The sequence below is a fragment of the Lactuca sativa genome, chromosome 3, assembly GCF_002870075.4.
Source record: "Lactuca sativa cultivar Salinas chromosome 3, Lsat_Salinas_v11, whole genome shotgun sequence".
NCBI classification, from domain to species: Eukaryota; Viridiplantae; Streptophyta; class Magnoliopsida; order Asterales; family Asteraceae; genus Lactuca; species Lactuca sativa.
Window position 1 is genome coordinate 206619521 of NC_056625.2, and position 21666 is coordinate 206641186.

A 21666-nucleotide genomic window follows, 5' to 3' on the forward strand; every position below is an offset into this window, starting at 1 on the left:
TGGACTCAATCAACTTTGATACGAATATTATGGAAATCAATTCGAAATCCCATATCATCTTCACCTTCTATTCAAACTTTACAAAATTTGACAACTGTACTTTGCTATCAACGCTCAAGTCATTGTATCGTTTCGATTCCAAACAGCTTGCGTTAATCGACCCAGTGGATGAAAAAAGTTTTTGAAACTTTTTGATCAAATGCTAACATATTCGTTTCGATTCCCAACAGCTTGCGAGAATGAAAGAACATGTGAGATTTAGTCAATATTGTTGTATCGTCTTCTTCATAAGATTGAATTTTGACCTTTTATGTTGAGTTTTCAATTTGAGTACAGAATTGACCGTCATCTTCGATTCAAATTTTGATTAGAGCTATCTTCGTTTCAAATCGAAGACCAAATTTTATTCATTTAAGAATCTCCATCACAAGCTTCGCCATCAGAATTTGAATATCAAACCCATTTTGAATCTTCCCAAAACAATCAAGTTCAAAATAATAGCTTTCGTTTTGTTGATTATTGCAACCAATTACGAGAATAGAAACCGATTTCCAAGCTATTTCATCAATTGCAATTTCTTAGATTCGATTTCGACTTTGTCGATTGACTTTTACGGTTTCAACTTTTGTTCTTCAATCATCGAATGCGGAAGAACATGAACAAACAAATAAAAGATCTAATTGATTTTGGGCTCAAAAAATGGTTAGAGGAACAGTAAGAATTTCAAGCAATGGGCTCGAATTGATGAACAGTATCGAATCATTTTTGGACTCAAATGATGAACAATAGATCACTAACAGTATCCAATCATTTTTGGACTCAAATGATGAACAATAGATCACTATGAGAATTTTATTACCAGCTTGATCTAAATAAAATTATTGGATGGTCAATGGGGTTGAAACAAAATAGATTCATCGAGTTAAAATGATCGAAAATGAAAAACGAAAGCACCGATCGAAATTATGATTGAATTTCGAGAAAACCTGAATGGATCTTCAAGAACAAGGTATCGATCTCAAAATGAATTTTTCGGAATCCATTTCAGAATTCGAGAAACCTTCTTGATAATTTCTTTTCATTTGCAATACTTGAATCGATTATGGAAGATCTCAGTTCTTTTGTTGGAACAAAAAAATCTTCAATCTTCACATTGTACCACCCATGATGCATGTTGTACAATCCGTTCTTCTCATTTTTCAAAGATCTAGCTTCATCTTCATAGCGATTTTGAGAATCTTTAACGACTTTGGGTTTGGAATTCAAATTCATTGTAATATTTGATGATTGTTGCTTTGGAACCCAAATTTGCTTCATTGATTTCGGCTTCAAAACAACATTTGAGGATTTTTGTTTAGAAACCTAAATTTTCTTCTTCTTCTTCTTCTTCTTCTTCTTCTTCTTCTTCTTCTTCTTCTTCTTCTTCATCTTTTTGGATCTTGACATTTTCAATTCAAGAACAACATCATTCTTGACAACTTCAACTTTGCAATTTTGAATCAAATCTTTTGGAGTTTGATACATTTAAACTTCTTGGATTAAAGACTTTCTATATGGTACCATTCCTTCAAACGAATCACAAGAATTCAAGCATTCATTGGTTTGAGCTCCAATTGAACAAAAAAATTTCACATCTTCATGAAAATCACATTGAATTCTCATTTCTTAAACTTCAACAAATTTAAGAACATGAAGATCATTTGGATCTTCAATAAGAGAAACAAATTCCTTTTTGAATAATTCTCTTTCTTTTCCTTCCTTTTAATTTTCACACCAAGATAACATATGCAAGGTAATTTCAATCAAACTTTCAATCTTACAAAGAGGTTGAAATATCAATTTTCCATGATCATCTTTCTTGTCTCCATAAGAAATCAAAGTTTCCCATGTAATCAACCCGCCTTTCAACAATAACCCATAAAATTGATTATCATTGATTTTGTATTTGACATCTTTAATCATCACGACAATAATCATAAAGCAAATACACCATCTTTGATCAATTAATAACAAAGATCACAAGAAATTGGATAATTCTAGAGCGAGAAAGTGAATATGAACCAAGTTCTAGTGTAAGAAAGTGAAATTAACAAGTATTCTAGAGAGGGAAAATCAAATCAAGGAATAAATTCGATTTCTAGAACAAAAACTCTCTCAAAGATGAAGAACTTACACCCATTTTAGATTCACCAAATCAAAAATGTTATCATGGATCAATTCTTGAGAATTTCAAGAACACCCACTTTGATACCAATTGTAGTGACTCGGATGATGATGACATGTGCGGAATAGTAAAGATCAAGTGAATCACACAAACATGGAGAACACAAAGAGTAAATAAAATCAGCTTAAGCTCTCATTAGATCTAGTAAACTATTACAAAATGGGTCTTCCAATAATTCTCTCACTAGTCTAATCTCTTCAAAATGGGTCTTACATAAAATGGGAGCCACTCACTTCCTATTTATAGGAAAGGCTAAACCCATTACACATCAGAAGAAGGTAAGCCACATCCAAGGAGAACTTTGCACCCTAACAATATTTCTAGTTGAAAAGATGAACATCTTCAATCAAGGTACAAGTTGCATTCATAAGAATATCAACTTTATCCTTAACGCTCGCACAAAACTGATCAAACTTCATTACGTCTTTATTCAACAAATCAACAAAATATTAAATCTTCACTTCAATGGACTTTTGCGATGCATTCACAAACTTCTTTAAAAAATTCATGTCGCTCTCGAGAAACATTCTAGAGCTCCTTCACATCATGCTTGTAACAATTTGAATGAGCAACAATATGCTCTTCTAAACTTGTAATAGAAGAAGTAATCAAATTCCTCATCCTTGACTCTTGAGACTTTAGTAAGAACTCAACTTCCTTACCATTCATAGAGGATTTCCATGTATTGTCATTGAGAAATTGAAGGATGGTGTTGAGTTTGGAATTGAGAATCTTGTACTGCTTTCCTGACATAATCACATTGTCATTGACATCTTCTTCTTCAGGATTACACCCAAGCATGGAAAATTCAACCATTTCATCTTCATAATTAGTTTTCAGCTCTTGATTTGTTGACTGAGAAGAAAATAACAAAGTGAGGTATTCGTTGATGATACTTGCGAATGTAGGTGAAAGAGCAAGAATAGTTGTTAGTGTAATTGTTGAAGTTGGTGGTGGAGATGAAGGTGGTGGTGTAATAGTTGAACTATCAACTATATATGTCGAATGCCCCTCACCCATATTAACATTTGAGTCCTTATAAGATAAGTGTTCATGGATGTTTGAAGACATATCCTCCTTCATATTGGACTTGGAACTAGGACCTTCGGGTGGATTAATAGTGGTAGTTGCAGGTGATGAAGTTGAAGTTGGTTCACCAGAATCAATGTTTATATCCACATCAGATGTTTTATAGTGACATCAAGAATACTTGTCTCCTCGATATTCGATTAGACAGTGGCATCCTTTCTTGGTGAATCTTGGAAAGTGAGACATCATTCCTAAAAAATGCATCTTTAGTTTCTTCACAATCACAATCTCCTTCAAAAGTATTCGATGTTTATGTAGCTTTGGTAAAAGGCTCTTCGGCTGTCTGAGCCCTAAGCTTCTTGATATATTTTAACACCCCAACAACTATTCTCTTCCTTTTCTTTTCTATCTCTGCATCAGTAATGTCTTTTATAACAACACCAGAAGACTTTGACTACGTCTTCAACTTCTTTGATTTCCTTACAACAATCTCAGGAACATATATGTATTTAACAACTTCCTTAGCAACTTTCTTAGCAAAAATTGGAAATTACTTCTCATAAAAACCTTTACCTGACTTCCCAGTAACATCTATTGTAACCTTCTTAGAACCACCCTTCCCAGAATTCGCAGAGATAGTCTTTATAGAAACATCTTTCTCAACAACTTTAGGCTCCGATTTTGACTTCTTCTTTACAACTTTAGAATCTTTGGATGTTCCTCGGTGGCATTAAACATCACATTCTTTGGTATAACACAAGAAGTAGTTGCATCCATGGAAGCTTCGTATTGTATCAATAACGAATTCGATGGAGACACCAAATTGAGCATGGCATCATGAATTCGTCTAACAGCAGGAAAAATAATTGGATCATCAAGCGCGGACTTGGGAATGTGAAGATGTGAGAATTGAGCAACCTCAGCTTCTTCAGGAACATGTATATCTATCTGACTGTAAGCTTCATGTAAATGAGACTCCAAAAATGAGCATTAGACATCTCATTCGTTTTCTTTGAGTTCTTAATAGAAGAATCAAACTCAGCCTACAATAAGGAACCACAGTCAACCTTCATTCTAGAATAAAGACCACCCATAAATGAATAGAATTGAAGTTTTGGCTTGTCTAGACCAAAACTCCTTCCAATCAAATAATGAAGGGTAATTCCAAAGAAATTTTCTTCATACTCCTGGAAGCCTAGACTTCTTGAAGCTACTAGCAAGAGAAATCGAACGTTGATAACCCATCTCATTTAAGATATGAAGTACCTGTTCATTTGTAGGAACCTTAAATGGTCCTTCTGACGAAAGTTAAAGAATTTGGGAAAATTTCTTCTTGTTTAAAATCTTGTTGCTTTTTGATTCCATCTGGAATGTTATGATAATTGTCGTCTTATTGTACATGGTCGTAGAACCAGCAAGTGATAACCACTTCATCGGCATGGAAATGGAAGCAATCAATGCGTGTGCGAGAATATAATCATTCATACATTAAACTAGCATCTTCAACTCGAGGGTAATATTCAATCAATAGATTAAACCATACATTGTTGGATTTAATCTTCATGTTGGGAACGTAAACTTCGTCTTCAGTTGTGCTGAATTGATCAACAATAGTGTTGGCGGAAGACATGATGATCAAGAGATAATTTTGAGTTTGATCGCAAAGTAGGGTTAGGGTTCTTGTGTAAATGTCGGGGAATCATAAACATGGAATTGTATCCTAAGTTGTCTTTTATAACCGACATCAAATTCTAATTCTAATTAATATTCAATAAGCGAACATGTGTGGACCTTACAGGGGTATCCCCTCTTGTGGGCATGAGGGATGGGGGTTTCACGGCAGGGCGTGTTGCTTTAAAAGCTGCTACAGGCAAAGTCACCAAACATGAGAAATCGTGCATGGACAAACTGACCGGTTTTGAGCATAACAAACAATCCCTATGTGTGCATGCAACCCTAATATTCTTGGATCTATGTTTTCTCTAATTGAACATACAAGTATTGAACATCAAAAGGAAAACCCTAGGAGGCATATACTATTTTCAAAATCTATAACAAAAGAATGTGAACATACATTTGATTGTTATGTGGTAATAACAATTTGAATCCAAGATTTCTTTACGCTTGAGAGCAAGTGCCACAAGTGTAACACCTCTAATGGTTCACACCCACACTAAGCAAGAGGATGGGAGAGGAGAGAGGAAGAGAAGGCTTAATAAATTAAGCTATTCTTTTAGGGTTAAGAGTGGCCGAAATCATGAGGGGGTACAACCCTTTATATAGCCGAGGTAGATTAGAGCCAAAGCTAGGGTTTTAAGGAGGAAACCCTAATTCCTTAGCTTAAGGCCTAAGCAACCCATGGACTTCCCATCCAAGGACATTGGACAAAAAATCTAGGGCCTTCCTAGAAGTTTTCGTCCAACCTTTCTAGGGAGGTCCAAGAGCCCAATTCCTCAACTATCAATAAATTTCCAAACAACCCCTACACTTTTAATTAATACAATTAATCCCAATATTAATTCAAGTTAATTTCTGATCAACTATTAATTAAATAATAAGATTTCTAATTAATATATTATTTTCATAATACATTAATAAATCATTTATTTCAATTTATTATTCAAATAATAAATTCAACCTCTCTCTTCAAAAGTCATCATGTCTAGTTGCTAGTATGAGGGCAACCCAAAAGGACTGTGCTACTATCAATTCAAGTATATACCAATTATAGTTATAAGATTAGACACCTAATACAACAAAATCAACATGTGTTCTTACCATTTGCATTTTATATATTTGGTTTCCTCGCACCGGAGGTGGTGGAGCTTCTTAATAGAGTACAATGGATCATGCATAGCAATGTTATATCTCCTAGATCTATGGATGTATTCTTCAAAAGAATTAGTTTTACCATACAAAAAGGCTTAGTGGCGTAGCTTGTTGCCTATTTTCCATCTTACTCGTTGTACGATGATAATGAAATTAATGGAAAATTTCTAATTTTTTATAAGCCAATGCCATATTTAAAGTAAGTAACTGAAACGTCATCACCCACATTTGCTACATGTAAAAGCAACTGAAACGTCACATGCCAACAGGTACTTTTTTTTTATCACCAATAGAGTCAAACAACCAACAAGATTCGTTAGTTACCAGGAACCAATCTTCGATAGTTAAGGTTGGGCCTCATTCACTTATGAGAATAATAAATTAAATCATAAGCCAGACTTTGCGAAATCTTGGTATAGGTTGGTAATACCCAAAACCTTGAGGATTTCAGTGTCAATTTGTTCCAAAAGAAAAGATAGAATCAAAATAAGAAAATGTTGGATATTGTGATATCAAAGAAACTTTGATATATAGGTAGTAAGATCTCATGAAAAGATACTCTTCTGTAACACCCCGGTTTTTCTCGGTACGTTTGGTTATTTATTTTTAATTATCCTGTAACCTTGGGTTAATTTATTTAACCAATGTCTGATTTCTTATGTTATTGGACTCTTTTGATCATCTTGTAAACTCCTTTTATTGAAGTCCATGGACTAAGAGCCTATTTTCAAAGTCCATCTAGTAAATAGTACTTAATGTGCTAATTGAGTCATTTGGAACACACACAAGAAAAACACTCTAAACCCTCCTTATCTCTCTCTCTAAAATCGTCCTCTATCTCTTTGGGATAAAGAGAAGCCAAGGGGATGTTGTTTGGAGCTTAATTCTTGTTCATTTCCAGTCTTGATTCATATTGGTATGAACCTCCTTATCATTTCTTACAACTTGATTCATAACCTTGTTCTAGTTTTATGATTTCATCTTCACTTCTTCTCCTTCTTATTTGATTTGTAATTGTATGTTATACATCATCTCAAGGTCCTATATTCACCCCATATATGGTGGATGATGGATCTAGGGGATTACATGTGGCAAAAGATCATGGAAACCCTAAAAGGGAGAATGTTGATTTTATGTGCTTTATGTTCATTTTCATGTTGATTGTTATTACAATCTTGTGGCAAAATGAAATCCTAATGATACCTAACCCTTTTTAGTACCACCATTATCATGGGGACTAAATTGGGATGATGAACACATCTTAAAATGTGTTTCAAAGGGAGAAGGATGGATAAGCCAAAAAGGAATCACGGGTGGCTACGATTCTGTTTTCCATCAGATCTATAGTCATTTTGTAAAACTCATATCTTGATCTCTAGAAATCAAACGGACCCCAAACCAGTTCCAAACGTTCAAAAATTGCGTTGGCTAACTTTCTTAAGAAGGCCAACCTCACTGATAAGGAATTTATCTATAGGAAAGAATGGCATCTTTTCTGTTAGGTCTGATCCGGGTCTGTTCTGATATGTCATTTTGTTTTCATCATTTCTAAGGCTTGGAAAAGGATCCAAAGTGATTCCAAGTTTCTATATGTTCCTTATATTATGAATTTAAGATCTGGAGAATATGGGGTGTTATTTCCAATTATAAATTGGTTAGAATGGATCCACACTCCAGATCAGTGGGCAGCACCAGCTTTTGCTAGTGCTGTGATTATCCACAATGTGAATTTTATATCTGGAGTTTGGGAGATGCTTTTCATTCAATTCCAACTCTGAGACTTTCACTTATATGTCCTTTAATTCTATTAATTTTGGTTTGGACGAATTCTACTCACAAGTTAGGTAGAATTGGCCAACATAACTTGACTGTATTGTTGGAGACAGAAGTGATACACCATTTTGTAAAATTCATATTTAATTCATCTTTTGGAGTTAGAATGAGTTCTTTATAGTTCTGGAATCCTAAGCAATAATAGTTTCCTATAAAATTTAGTTAAAGCTATGTTTCTGTTTTAGATTTTGGAGTAAATCCATTTTAAACAGCAGGTCTGTTTTAGAGACCTTGCTGTGATTACTCTTTTCTCAACTCATAGCTTCATTACCTCTCCTTTCTAACCTTTAGTCCTTCTTAGGTGAGGTATTGAAGTTTGCTCAAGCTTTGATTCTTAGCTATCCTTACTACTCACTCAAGGTGAGTTCTCTCACACCGTTGTATTGATGATTGTGTTTGTTAGTTAGCTCGTGTGTGATTATTTGAATTCATTATAAAAGCATGCTATATAACTATTGTTTTAATTCGTACATGTGCACTGTATGTAACTAATCATGGATATGGAGACACCACCAAAGGATACGGATTTACCGGTGCGGTGGGTAGGTAAGATCACCAACGTAATACTCATCGTGAGGTGCGGTGATTAGGGCCAAATGATACGGGATCTTCCCGGTGCGGTTCAAACCTACAAGTCCTTCTTGTATTATAGGCATTGATTCGTTCTTTGCCCTTATCATATAATTATAATTGGAAAATGGATTAGAGTTAGTAAATATGAATGTTAGTACAATGTCTGTGTTTGAATTCACTAAGCTTTGTGCTTATGGTTTCCCTTATAACTTTTCAGGTGTTAAGATTAAAGAGGCTAAGGCTTGACATGGAGCACAGGGACATCGCTACTAGTTATTTTTGTTGGGACCTTATTATTATTATTACTTCCGCACTTATTTTATATGATTATTAAGATGATGGATTATTTTATGACTATTTCTGTTGTTTTAATTTAATTTAAGATGGGTTTTGAAAGTTTAAATTTTTTGCAAAAATTTGGGTGTCACATCTTCCTTTGATATCAAGAGAGAAATCGAAGTGCTTGTGTGGTTTCCCATGAGTTACAATCGAATAATTATAAAGAAGTATCGAAGGGGCTCTTTTAACAAGCTTCTTAGGTGGCTTAATTTTTCAAACAAGTTCGCAACTTAACATAAGAGTGAAACATTGTAAGAAAATACTTATGTGATCAGTGTAATAAACAAGTAAGCGTTGGAAAATTTAAGTGACTAAAGATAAAAGTAAATGTTCATACAAAAATCTCATTGCATAAAGAAATGACTTGGGATTAGTACATTTCATTAAGATCACGCATAGCAAGTGAAAATGAGATTTTGAACAACTTAAAAGGTACATTGAAACATAAGGTTTCATAAAAATAATGAACGAAAAAAATGTTCACCGTTAATTCTTTAGGTATAAGGTTTGTTGGGTCTCACCCTCATCATGAAAAATGATTTAGGATCATAAACACAGTGTTTTGGCACACATACATTCTAGTTTTTTTCACTAGATATGTCTTGGGATATGTTTCTTTGTGTGTGCTAGTATATGAACTTTGGGGTAAAAAAGATTGTTTAAGAAAATCCGTTGTACTACTACAAAAAAATTATAATTGAGCAGTCATCTCTTAACTCAAAATGAGAAGATAAAGGTTGCTCAAGGACTATTGTTAATACAGCCTATTGGGAAGAAATTTTTAGAAGAAAGTTTTTATTAAGGCTTCGCAAAAAATGAGTCAATAAGGCTTTGGACAACAAGCTATAACAGGCTTCTAGGGACACTTAGCTAGTTATGAGATACGAATGCTACCTGATCCCTATTGAGATTTGCTTTTGCATGCATATGAACAACAATGCTTACAATGAACTTCCCAATCAAGATAACAAAATCAAAAATAAAGAAAATATATTTGTATTTTTGAATTCTTTTTTAGATAAAAGACAAAAAATAAAGAAAAACTTTTTGTGTTTTTGATTTTGTGAAATAAAGAACAAGAATAATGAAAATCTTTTTGGATTTTTGATTTTTAGAAATGAAGGAGAAAAAATAAAGAAAATATTTTTGATATTTTTGAATTTTTCTATAAAAAATAAAATAGTACCTTCACTTGTCATTCAATATTGTTAGCGAATAGTTCTGCAAAGGATTTGTGATTAGACCTTCCTAATTCAGTTAAAGACATAAGTAAACATTCACTACCACTACAAGAAAAAATCGATATAACTATGGAAAAATTCCGTAACAAAAAGTTGAAATTTCGTAGTTAAACATTAATAGCTACGGAGTTTGCTACGAAATTCGACAATTAGATTCCGTAGCAGATTTTCTCATAGCAAATTTTTTATCTACAAAATTTTTACTTCCATAGCAAGTTTGCTACGAAATTTATTCCGTAACATATAAGTTCCGTAGCAAATTCCATTGGAATATTCCATAACGAAATCTGTAGCGATATTTCCATAGCAAAATTCGTAGTCGTGCTTCCATAGCAAATTCTGTAGTCATAGGTCGGTAGCAAATTCCGTAATCATATGTCTGTAGCAAATTCCATAGACAAATTTTCGAAGCAAATTCCGTAGGCATGTTTCTGTAGCAAATTTCATAGCCAAATTTTCGTAGTAAATTCCGCAGGCAAAATTTCATAGCTAATTCAGTAGGCATATTTTTGTAGCTAATTCCACAGGCATATTTTTGTAGCCAATTCCATAGGAAAAATTCCGTAGATAATTTTGTAGGCGTATTTTCGTGTCTAATTTCATAGGCATAGTTCCATAGCCAATTGTGTAGTATATTTTAGTAGTGAATTCCATAGCCATATTGCAGTTGCTAAAACTGCATTTACTGTAGCTAATTTGTAGGCATATTTTCATAGCTAATTATGTACGCTTCTTTGTGTAGCAAATTTCACAATATAATTTTCATAGTAGATTTTGTGGGTACATTTTCTAGGAAATTCTGTAACATTATTTAATAGAAATCTAAATACCAATTACATTGTACTAATAAATCTAAACGCAATTGATAAAGCAAACGAAGTTTATAATATAAAAGAAAATAGATAATATTCTTCAATACATCAAAAAGTTAACATAGTTCAAATAAAAAGTCGCTAGAAAACAAATCAACAATATTAATATTCAATATATAATACTCTATCACTGACTAGTAAATGTTTTGACTTGGTCGGTCAAAGCATTAATAACAGCCATTGCCTGTGCAAGTTGTTGTTCAAGTTACCCACATTTTGCATCACTTTGTTCACATTGCGTCTCAACTAACTCCTTCAACTTTTTGATCTCGACTTTCGTCTCAACACTCTCTTTCTCTGCATTATAATCCGATGAATAACACGTTTCACTACAACCCTTTCTCGAAGGAATGGCCTTTCCATATAATCCAAACCCATATAATCTTCTTTTACGATCATGTCCTCCAACAACATCGTAAAATAGTTGGTCTTCATCAATTTCCGCTCCTATTGCATCCAACTCATCACGACGTTCCATAAAGTCATCCTACAATTTTATTATAACTATAAATTCAGATAAAACTTATGAAATACGTTATAGCCCAATTTAAAAGTTATATGAAATGAAACTTACATGAATTTTTTTAGCTTTCTCAACTATAAAAGACGTTCCATCATGATTCTTAGTGTGTGTATACAAAAACAATTCACTGCATGATGGATCACGTCCCAATTGCTTCTTCTACATAAATACCACAAATAAGTTATAAATAGAAACCTAACAATAAGGTAAATTAATAAAAAAAAACTTACCAAATCGGAAGCAATCTTTAAATGAGAAGCCGATCCACCGGTATGGGTAGAGAGGGCTGGTCCATTAGCCACACATTTACGCCTATTTTTTTTGTTTTGTTATGATTTCTTCCTGAACTCTTCGGAATTCCATTTTACATTCCAAGATGTCCATACTTCCGATGATATATGACTAGGCTTTTTTCTAGTTGGGTTTTTTTTTTGTTGAGCGCATGTTGTAGATATATTGTCTATATCTTTCCTTAGCCTTAGTTTCCCAAGAAGTTTTCATTTTAGAAGTTATTGCATCATCCCAAAAACACTTTTTCTGGATTCAAAAATATGTATACATGAGTTCAAATTAATTTTAATGCTTACCTAATAATTACAAAAAACACATAGTTACGTGAAACTCATCCCAATATAAAATTTTTGTCTCGTTGCTTAAACTTGCCCAATCATACCCATTTGGATCTACTCTTTCGTCGAAGGATGAATGAATAATGGTAGAACATGGACCTGATGGCAATAATCTACAAAATAAAAAGATTAATGAGAATTATATGCTTAAGTTTAATGTAGATCAAATTGTAACAGTTTTAACTCACTCCTTTTTCCAAACTCCAATACATAAACGTCCACCCGGTCTGGTAGATCCAAGAGAATAACCTTGTTGTACGTCAACACTTTGCTCAGTAGGTTCACTAACATTAGTAACAGAAGCAGGTACAGATGATCGAACTGGTGATGGGATAGATGTTGCAGCAGGTAATGGGGTAGATGTAGGTACAAATGATGGAGTGGAAGATGTAGCTAATGATGATGAGGAAGATGGTGTAGTAGATGGTGATGAGGCACCCATAGTACCAACAGGTGAAACAAATGGCGGGGCAGATTTTGTACCACATGATGAAAATGTTGGGCTAGATGATGAGGCAAATAGATTACGAGACAATGGGATTGATGATAACAATGCTGGTGAAGACGGTGTCGATATTGGGGTAGATCGAGTACCAACAAATATTGAGGAGTTAGTTGCTTCATCTATATGTTTGTTTATCAAACGTATATTTGTACGTTGCTTCCGTTGCAATACAGAAACACCTCTTTTTTCCTTCAATTTGTCACCAAATGCTCCACTTAATTGAAATTGGGACATCTTTCCTGAATATAGAAAAAAACAGATTAATCAATACCACCCCATTTGACCTATCTTAGAACATGTAAACAGTTAAATAAAAAAATCCACAAAAATGTTTCCAGAGTTTCATGAGCAAAAAGAGACAAAGGAAAATTGAAATAGTCCTTGTGTTGCATGAAAATAATAAATATTATTTAGTTAACATATAATCATGGGCAAACAGAGACAAAGCAAAATTCCAAGAAGATATGTCTAATGCCTTCTTTAATGAGCTGGACAGAATACACAAGTGTAAATAAAAAAGAAAACAATATAAACAACCATTAGGGCAAAAAGGGAAGGGAGAAAGAGAAGAAAACCAAAAAGCAATGAAAAATTTCTACAACAAGAAACTGTAAAAGCAACAACACCCTAAATAACAAAAAACTTCATGTAGGCATTAGAGTTCTAAGGGGAAAAGCCAACCAAGGTTAGGTTGCTGGGGCTAACTACATAAGGGCGAATTTGTCAATAAAAGGAAAAACAAAACCAGTGTAATGAGGCAACCAAGCCGTAGAAAAAACAATCCATTAACTAACTTCACCATGCATGTTGGTCAAAACACAAGGCCTATTAGGATATATCTTACCAAAATGCATGTTCACAATGAGCATAACATCAACTACAAAGCAAATTACCTCTAGTTATCTCTAAATCTTTTATAAACCATAAACCTTATAAAAAAGAAAACAAAATTACTATTCGAATTTAGTGTTACCTGTTCCAGATGCTAGACTATGATGACCCGAATTACAATCCACGTTCCCAACAATATATGATGGCCAATTCTCAATCGGAGATGAAATATCGTTGACACATAAGGGTTTGGGAATTTTGGCAATTATATCGATCGCTTTGGAGGGAAATTGGAAAATGCAGCATATATTTATGTGTTTAATTTTGTAATTTTTTTCCTTTTATTCTAATAGTTTATATTAAGTATCTAAATCTTAAAATATTTAAAATAAAAACAAATATTTGTAAAGTGAGTATTTTGGAGCCCGTTTGGGCTAAAATTATGTTCATTTTAAAAAATGTCAATTTAAGGACCTAACAATATATATAACGCGAGCATTAAGGAAAAAAATCAATATTTTAAATTTCAATTCTATAACAACTTCCCATATTGACAAATTATGCTTTTTATAATCATTAATAGTTTCTTTATACAAAATTAATAACCGTTCTTTAGAAAAAGAAATACTTAAATTTGATTCTCCTTCAGATTCTATACATTGTCAATAATGCCCAATAAATTCCAATTCAAGTTGTAGATGATGTCGTAATTCCAGTTTTGTTCATATAAAGTAATCAAGTCCTAAAACAAATCAATCACATAATTTAACAAGAGAGTACAATCAAACCAATTACAGCCAAAACACAAACCCCCCAACATATTAGGAATAACCCACCCACTAACAGTAAACAACATGGCAACAATATAAATGGGGGTAATTTGGTCCAAATACATAAAAACTCTCTTAAATTTACAGTAAACAGAAGTACAATGAAATAAATGGTTTTTTATGGAACTGAAACCAGCAAAAAAATGTACACCATAATTCCAAATGCATGCAATATTGACGATAAGACTTTAAAGGGTAAAATCGTAAATATTCCTTCTACGCTTCCAGAAGATGCTAAATATGTTAACAACCCTCCTATAACAATCATTCAGTAGACCTCATATGACAATAATTATAAACATGGGTACACTCAATACTCATCATTGCTATAAAATCTAATTTATGCCCCAATTCAAAATGGCATTTCATCCATAAACATGAACTGTAACAATCCATATATTCACACAACCATATTCTCTTCATAGAACAAATATATGACATTAAATCCTTTCTCAAACATGAATATTATATAAAAGATACAAACAAAAAACAACTACTTAATGTCAGACACAATAATTATCCAAGTGAACTCATCATATACGCCAACAAAATCCCAAGATATGCAGTTCCTAAATACTCAGCACAATCAGCATGTCAATAAACATAAACCCCAACCACAAGTCTGAAATGACTTTACCATTGAATGAACCTGCAATAAAAGACACATGTTATTTTCTTTTTAACTTTGACAACAAGTGCAATATAATTAAATGAGCTAGTAATTCATTATCACCAAGAACTACTTTTTCTTACCTCAGTTGCTAATCACTATCATCATCATGATCTTCTTCATCATCATCTTCTTCAATGCTTGATGTACTGTACTCAAACTCACCCTCACTTTCAGCATCACCATTATTTTCATCATTGCTTTCATAATTAGATTCACCATGATCTTCATTATTATTTTCATTATCGAACTCGTTGCTTGAGATGTCGCCATACTCAACATTTTCTGGCGCAGTGCTAATGATTTCATTTTCTTCAACTTCATCTTCTTGAAATGCAACATCTTTTTCACTATCACTTTTTTGTATCTCAACCCATCCCCGAGGTCTAACTTTACATACAGCCAACCAATCCGAGTTGTTTTGTTTCAAAATCGGGTAAGGCATGTAACAAACTTGAGTAACTTGCATAGCTAAAATAAATGGTTCAAACTTGTTAAACTTTCTTCGCTGGTTTATATCAACCAATTTATATTGGTTGTGAACTTTGACTCCCACATTAGGTGTTGGATCATACCAATGACATTTAAACAATGCTGTGGTTTTAATTGACAAACCAGGGTATTCAATTTCTAAAATTTCCAACAACTTGTCATAGTAATCACCAGCTGGGCTGCTTATACACACTCCACTATTCATCGTTGATTTCTTAGCACCATAGGATTCCGTGTGAAACTTGTAACCATTTACAAAGTATACATTATATGATTTCACTGTCCTCAATGGTTTTCTAGAAAGATCATGTATATACTTGTTCTCTATTTTGTTTTGGCGTGCCTATATAAATAAGAATGAACTACATAAGAAGGTTCTTGAAAGAAAAGAAAACAACTTAAAAACTCACATAGTTTCCAAACCGTGTAGCAAAGTTTTTATCCACTTCAGCAGCAAGATCATGTTCATTTATATTTGGATATAGATCTTGCAACAACTCTTCATACATGTTGTACATTAAGATTAAAATTGTTTAAAGTTATGAGAAATTAAATAAAAAATGACTTAAAATGTTGTGAGTATTCTTACCTAAGGTAAGGTTGCATCTTCTCTTCATTAACCAATATGTAAGAATGAGTTGCATTGAATTCCTCATCGGTCAACCTTCTACTCTTGAGTTTTCCATATGGCGGCCAGGATATGAAAATATAGCTAATGTTTCATTGTCATCATCATCTTTAACTCCTCCATCATCATTTCTAGGCACCTTTCTGTTACGTGTATGAACACTAGGTTCGAAATAGTGAGAGAAAAATATTGATGCTTCACGAACCAAGTATATGTTGCATATTGACCCTTCAACTCTAGCTTTATTTTTCACATCTTTTTTCAACTGGTGTAACAATCTAAAGTATAACATTTTATTTATTAACCAGAAGTTTTCACTTAAATGTTCAAAATACAATGTGAATTAGAAAACAAACCTTTCAAAAGGATACATCCATCGATATTGAACGGGACCACCCACTTTTGCTTCGTACGGTAAATGCTCCATCGAGTCAAAAAAATCAAGGGAAAAAGATAATCTCTAACTTACAAAGAATTATTGGGATCTCAGCTTCAATCCTTTCCATGTCTTTGGTAGTAATTATCTTTGAAGTTAAGCTTTTGAAGAAAAGACTCAACTCAGTAACTGCTTCCCACACATTTTTTGGCAACATCTCACGAAATGCAACCGGTAACAATCTTTGCATAAAAACATGGCAATCATGGCTTTTCATTCCAAACAGTCTACATGAGCTCAAATCTACACACCTTCCTAAATTTGAAACATACCCATCGGGGAAACTCAAACTCTCTACCCATTCACATATGACTTTCTTTTGCTTCTTCTCTAATGCATAATATGCTCTTTGATTTTGATTTACTCCTTTTCTCTTCTTACAATAGAGTTTCAGATCATCTCTCGCATTTGCATTGTCCTTTGTCCTCTTCTTAACATCCATTACAGTGTAAAACAAATTCTCAAAAAAGTTTTTCTCAATATGCATAACATCAAAATTATGTCTAATGAGGTTTGTTTTCCAATAAGGTAAATCCCAAAATATGCTTCTTTTTTTCCAACCATATTTGCCACATGATTTATTTACTGCCTCCGCATTAAGTTCAGTCACTTTTAATAGACCAAGTTCTTCAATTTGCCTTATGGTTTCTTCACCATTCATACTTGGAGGAGGACCTTTTTTCTCTACACGATTCTTGATGAACTTTATCTTTTCTATATGGGTGATCAGCATTGAGGAATCCTCTATGACAATCAAACCATGAGATCTTCTTACCATTTTGAAGCCTAAAAGCTTGTGTATGTTTCCCATAATGCGGACATGCTAGCTTCCCAGCCGTTGTCCATCCTGATAACATTCCATATGCCGGAAAATCGCTAATTGTCCACATCAAAGTAGCTCTTAATTGAAAATTTTGTCTCAAAGAAACATCATAAGTTAAGACACCTTCTTCCCATAACTGCTTCAGTTCTGCAACAACCGGTTGAAGAAAGACATCTAATTTTTGCTTAGGGTTCGCGGGTCCAGGCACAATTGCAGTCAAAAACATGTAAGGCTCTTTCATACACATAGATGGTGGCAAATTATAAGGTGTTATAATAATAGGCCAAGATGAATATTGTTTTCCTGAAGCTCCATGTGGTTGAAACCCATTAGTACATAGGGCTAATCTAACATTACGTCGTTCGGCTGCAAATACAGGATAACTAATATCAAATTGCTTCCAATCTTCAGAATCAGATGGATGACACATTACCCCGATATCTTGACCATGATTTTTAGCATGCCATCGCATGGAGGCGGCAGTTGCTTGTGAAGCATACAATCTTTTCAACCTTGGAGTCAAAGGAAAATAATGCATTCTCTTGAAAGGTATACGCGAACGTGTAGATGAACTTCTTGACTTTTTGTACCTTAGTGCGTTGCAAAACTTGCACCAATCAAGATCTTTGTCTCCCCTCCAATATATCATACATCCAGACCTACAAGTGTCAATCAATTCCACAGGTAAACCAAGTGCTTGTGTTAACTTTTTGCTCTCATATAAACTATTAACCATGTTATTCTCCTCCGGTAACCCATCCTTTATTAATTGGCAAATAGCATCAAAACATTGCTCAGGGATGCGATATTTGTTGGATTAGTGTCTAAGTCCATAACTATTTTGGTATGTACTTGATCCGATGGTGCATGGTCCTTTTGGGTTGCCTTCACCAAAGCAACTTGATAGGATGAATTATGGAGAGAAAGGATTAAATATGATTTATTAATATATTATGAGAATAATATATTAAAGTAGAAATCATATTTTTTAATTAATATTAGTCAATAATTAATTGGTAATTAGTTTTGTGACTAAAAGAGATTAATTAAACTTAAGGGACTGGAATTGTAATTATAAGATAATTGCAATTTGGGCCATGGATTGTCTTGAATCAAGGGGTGGACGAATTCTAATGGGAAACCCATAAGGAAATCATCCAAGGGCTTGATTAAAGGAGTCTATGGGCTGCTTAGGGCTTAAGCAACCAAATTAGGGTTTCCGTGTTAGATAACCCTAATAGCCTCACTATATATAGAACCCTTAAGGCTCAAAAACGTGGGGAACTTCTCTTCTAGGGTTAGAACACATTTTGGGCAGTCTCCATCCTCTCTCCTCTTCATCCTCTTGCTTATGGTGTTTGTGAACCATTAGAGGAGTGACACTTGTGACTCTAAGCCTTCCAAAGTCAACACAAGGAGATTTGGGATTGTTATTGCTACATAACAATCAAGGTAATATTATAAACCTATTCTCATGTTAATATGATTACTTGAATGTTAGAATTAGGGTTTATAGTCTTGGATAACTTGCATGTACAATAGAGAAACTTAGATCCAAGCATTAGGGTTTGTATGAGCACATAGGATGTTCTTAGGACCAAAACCCATCAGTGGTATCAGAGACTAGACTGGTTTCTATTGTATTGATGCTTGATATGATTAAAAAATTCGATTTTTGTGTTTCTGGAGGCTGAACTCGTCGAGTTTTCTAGATGAACTCGCTGAGTTCATGATGAACTCGACAAGTCCATTCCTGACTCGACGAGTCGGCTGGTCAGAGTGAGGGAAAACCGGGATTTCTTGCTGTTTTTTCTTGTGGCTAGTTACCTTATCATATTAGATCAATATAAATCCGATTTTATGATATATTTGACTATATTCTTGATCTAATTGAAGATATTTATCAATTAATAAAATATTTGTTTCCTTATGTGATAATTGATTAATTATTTTGATTAAATTGGTAAATTGTTTTGCAAGAAATCATTAAATAAATCACATATGGATAATTATGTGATTAAATGTTAATTTAGATTATTTGTTATTTGATCCTTATGTTATGAAATGTTTCATATTTTCCCCTTTAGGTTTTATAGTTTAAATTTGAACCCAAAAGTTTTGTTGTTTTGAAATTTAAATAGTTAAAACCCTAATGTTTTGAAAAAGGTTTCAAAACTTGCCCTCAAGTTTTGGAATTTAAATTTTGATTAATTGTTTAATTTTGATGTATATTTAAATTCTAAACCCTAATGTTTTGAAATGTTGCAAAACTTGCCTTCAAGTTTTGGAATTTAAAAGTTGATTAAAAGTTTAATTAGGAATGTTAAATTCTAAAACCCTAGTATTGTTTTGAAAAAGTTCAAATCACACCCTTATGGTTTTATTAATTAATTAAGGTGTATAATTAAAAGAAGTTTAATAAATCCGTAAAAGTTTTGGTTTACAATTTAATTGAATTAAAAGTATAATTGTTCAATTTAACCACCTAATATTTTAAAAATGTAAAATACACCCTATACTATATATAACATTAAAAGTCTAACATTATATATATATATATATATATATATATATATATATATATATATATATATATATATATATATATATGAGTAAAAGTCAGTCTTACCGTTAGTAGGCCTCATTCACGAAGCTGGTCTATAAGGGGTGTTTAAGGAAATTGCCTATAAAATGGCGATTGAATGGGTATCCACTCTTACCCACCGCACTCTTGACTAGTGGAGGGTCATTAGCCGAACGGGTAGGATAGGAAGAAACCTTCCATTATAAGTATAATGAATTACTAAAGTAACTAAATGTTTTACAAATTCCCAATCTTAGTTACTTAGGCAAAAGTGAATTGATGCAATTCCATGAAATTACACTTTGTGCCTTTGCAAAGACGTTAGTGGAGCGTGTATGGTTTACCGGCACACTAAATGGTTCTAAGAAAAGGTAGCAAAGGGTGACTCAATGTTTGTCATAGTTCGGTGGAGCGTGTGTGGTTTACCGGCATATCGAATAGGTGATTGTAACATGTGAGGGCACCATGTAAGTTTGCATGGTTATTCACACCCACTTTGTGATCCTCGGCATCCCAGTCACAAACTAGAGGGGCATATCGAGATTTAAACATGCCATTGAAAGTACAATGAATCTCAAAGGATCTAGGAGCTTTCATAAATTTAAAACTTAAATTTCTTTTTTGTTTTTTATGGTGGAAATTAGTGAATCGTCATTCACTTACCTTCAAATGTTCTGCAATTTGGGTTACGGCATCCCTCTCCCGAGTTGTAGAATATTGTGTTGGGTCCTAGCCTTAGTATCTCATTTGGGTGACTTACTAAGGACTCAATCAATCAACTAACTTGAATTTATTTTCTCCCGTTTTGTAGATGTCAAAGTTTGACAACTATGGTCTTCTCAAATCCCGTGGAACAAGCATTCCACATGAAGATGAGATTCCACAATTCGATCAAGGAACAAGAGATCATACTTCACTTCCTCCTCCTCCTCCAATTATTCTCCCTAACCCACAAGTTCAAAGGCTTGAAAAGTTCAAGATCACTCAAGCCCTTTTGGCAAGTAAACATAAAGAAGGAAAGTCGGTGTGTACACACGTCCTAGGGATGAAATCACACATTGATAGGTTAAGAATGTTGGGATCCGTTGTCTGTGAGGAAATAGCTGTTGATTGGGTTCTTCAGTCATTTCCTAACTCATATAGTGAGTTCGTAAGAGAGTACTATATGATGAACCGCGACGTGACCCTTATAGATCTCACCTATATGCTTATTGCTGCTGAATCAGCAATGGTTTGGCGCAATAGAAAAGCAAAGTTGATTGGTGAATATGCCTTCAAGACCTCTATGGATATAGACAATGGCAATGAAATACATGCTATGATCGAAAGGTTTGATCATAAGAGAAAGGCAATGTCTAAAGTAGTTCCATGACATGTTCCAAAAGAGTCAATTTGCTTTTATTACCAAGAGAAAGGGCATTGGAGACGAAGCTGCCCCATTTACCTAAGAGATCTAAGAGATGGGAGAGTCAAAACGTATGGCTCTAATATAGGTAAAATCCATTAACTAACTCTTTTAAGCTTCTATTCTAGATTCTTAATACATAATGTGATAAGATCACAATTGATGTTTTGTAGGATCGAAGAAAAGAAAGGGAGCTTAAAGGAAAAAGTGAGCAGAATCTAACCGTGAAGGAATGGATTTCGATCGCATTTCTCGAAGATTAGATTCTTAAGCTACTACTTAGAGTTAGAATTAGATTGCTAATAAAGATGTATTAGCATAAGTTTTTCAATGAGTTGCATTGTAAGGACAAATTTTTCCGCATAAAATA

The 21666-nt window shown here is 33.6% G+C and overlaps 1 protein-coding gene across 1 annotated transcript; it reads right to left on the minus strand.

Annotated features, from left to right (window-relative positions):
* Positions 1-16488: 16488 nt before the first annotated feature.
* On the minus strand, positions 16489-18043 carry LOC111893554 (uncharacterized). The gene is made up of 2 exons (XM_023889642.2): positions 17260-18043; positions 16489-17198 (listed from the first exon to the last, which is right to left on the minus strand). The coding sequence occupies exons 1-2, from the start codon at positions 18041-18043 to the stop codon at positions 16489-16491; spliced, it is 1494 nt and encodes a 497-aa protein (XP_023745410.2).
* Between the last annotated feature and the right edge of the window lie 3623 nt (positions 18044-21666).

Excerpts from the sequence above, each read along its gene's own strand:
- LOC111893554 (XM_023889642.2), bottom strand. The coding sequence starts at position 18,043 with ATGGTTAATAGTTTATATGAGAGCAAAAAGTTAACACAAGCACTTGGT. Across the intron at positions 17,199-17,259 it reads AGCTTTTAGGCTTCAAAATG|AAAAGATAAAGTTCATCAAG; the intron begins GTAAGAAGATCT and ends TCACCCATATAG.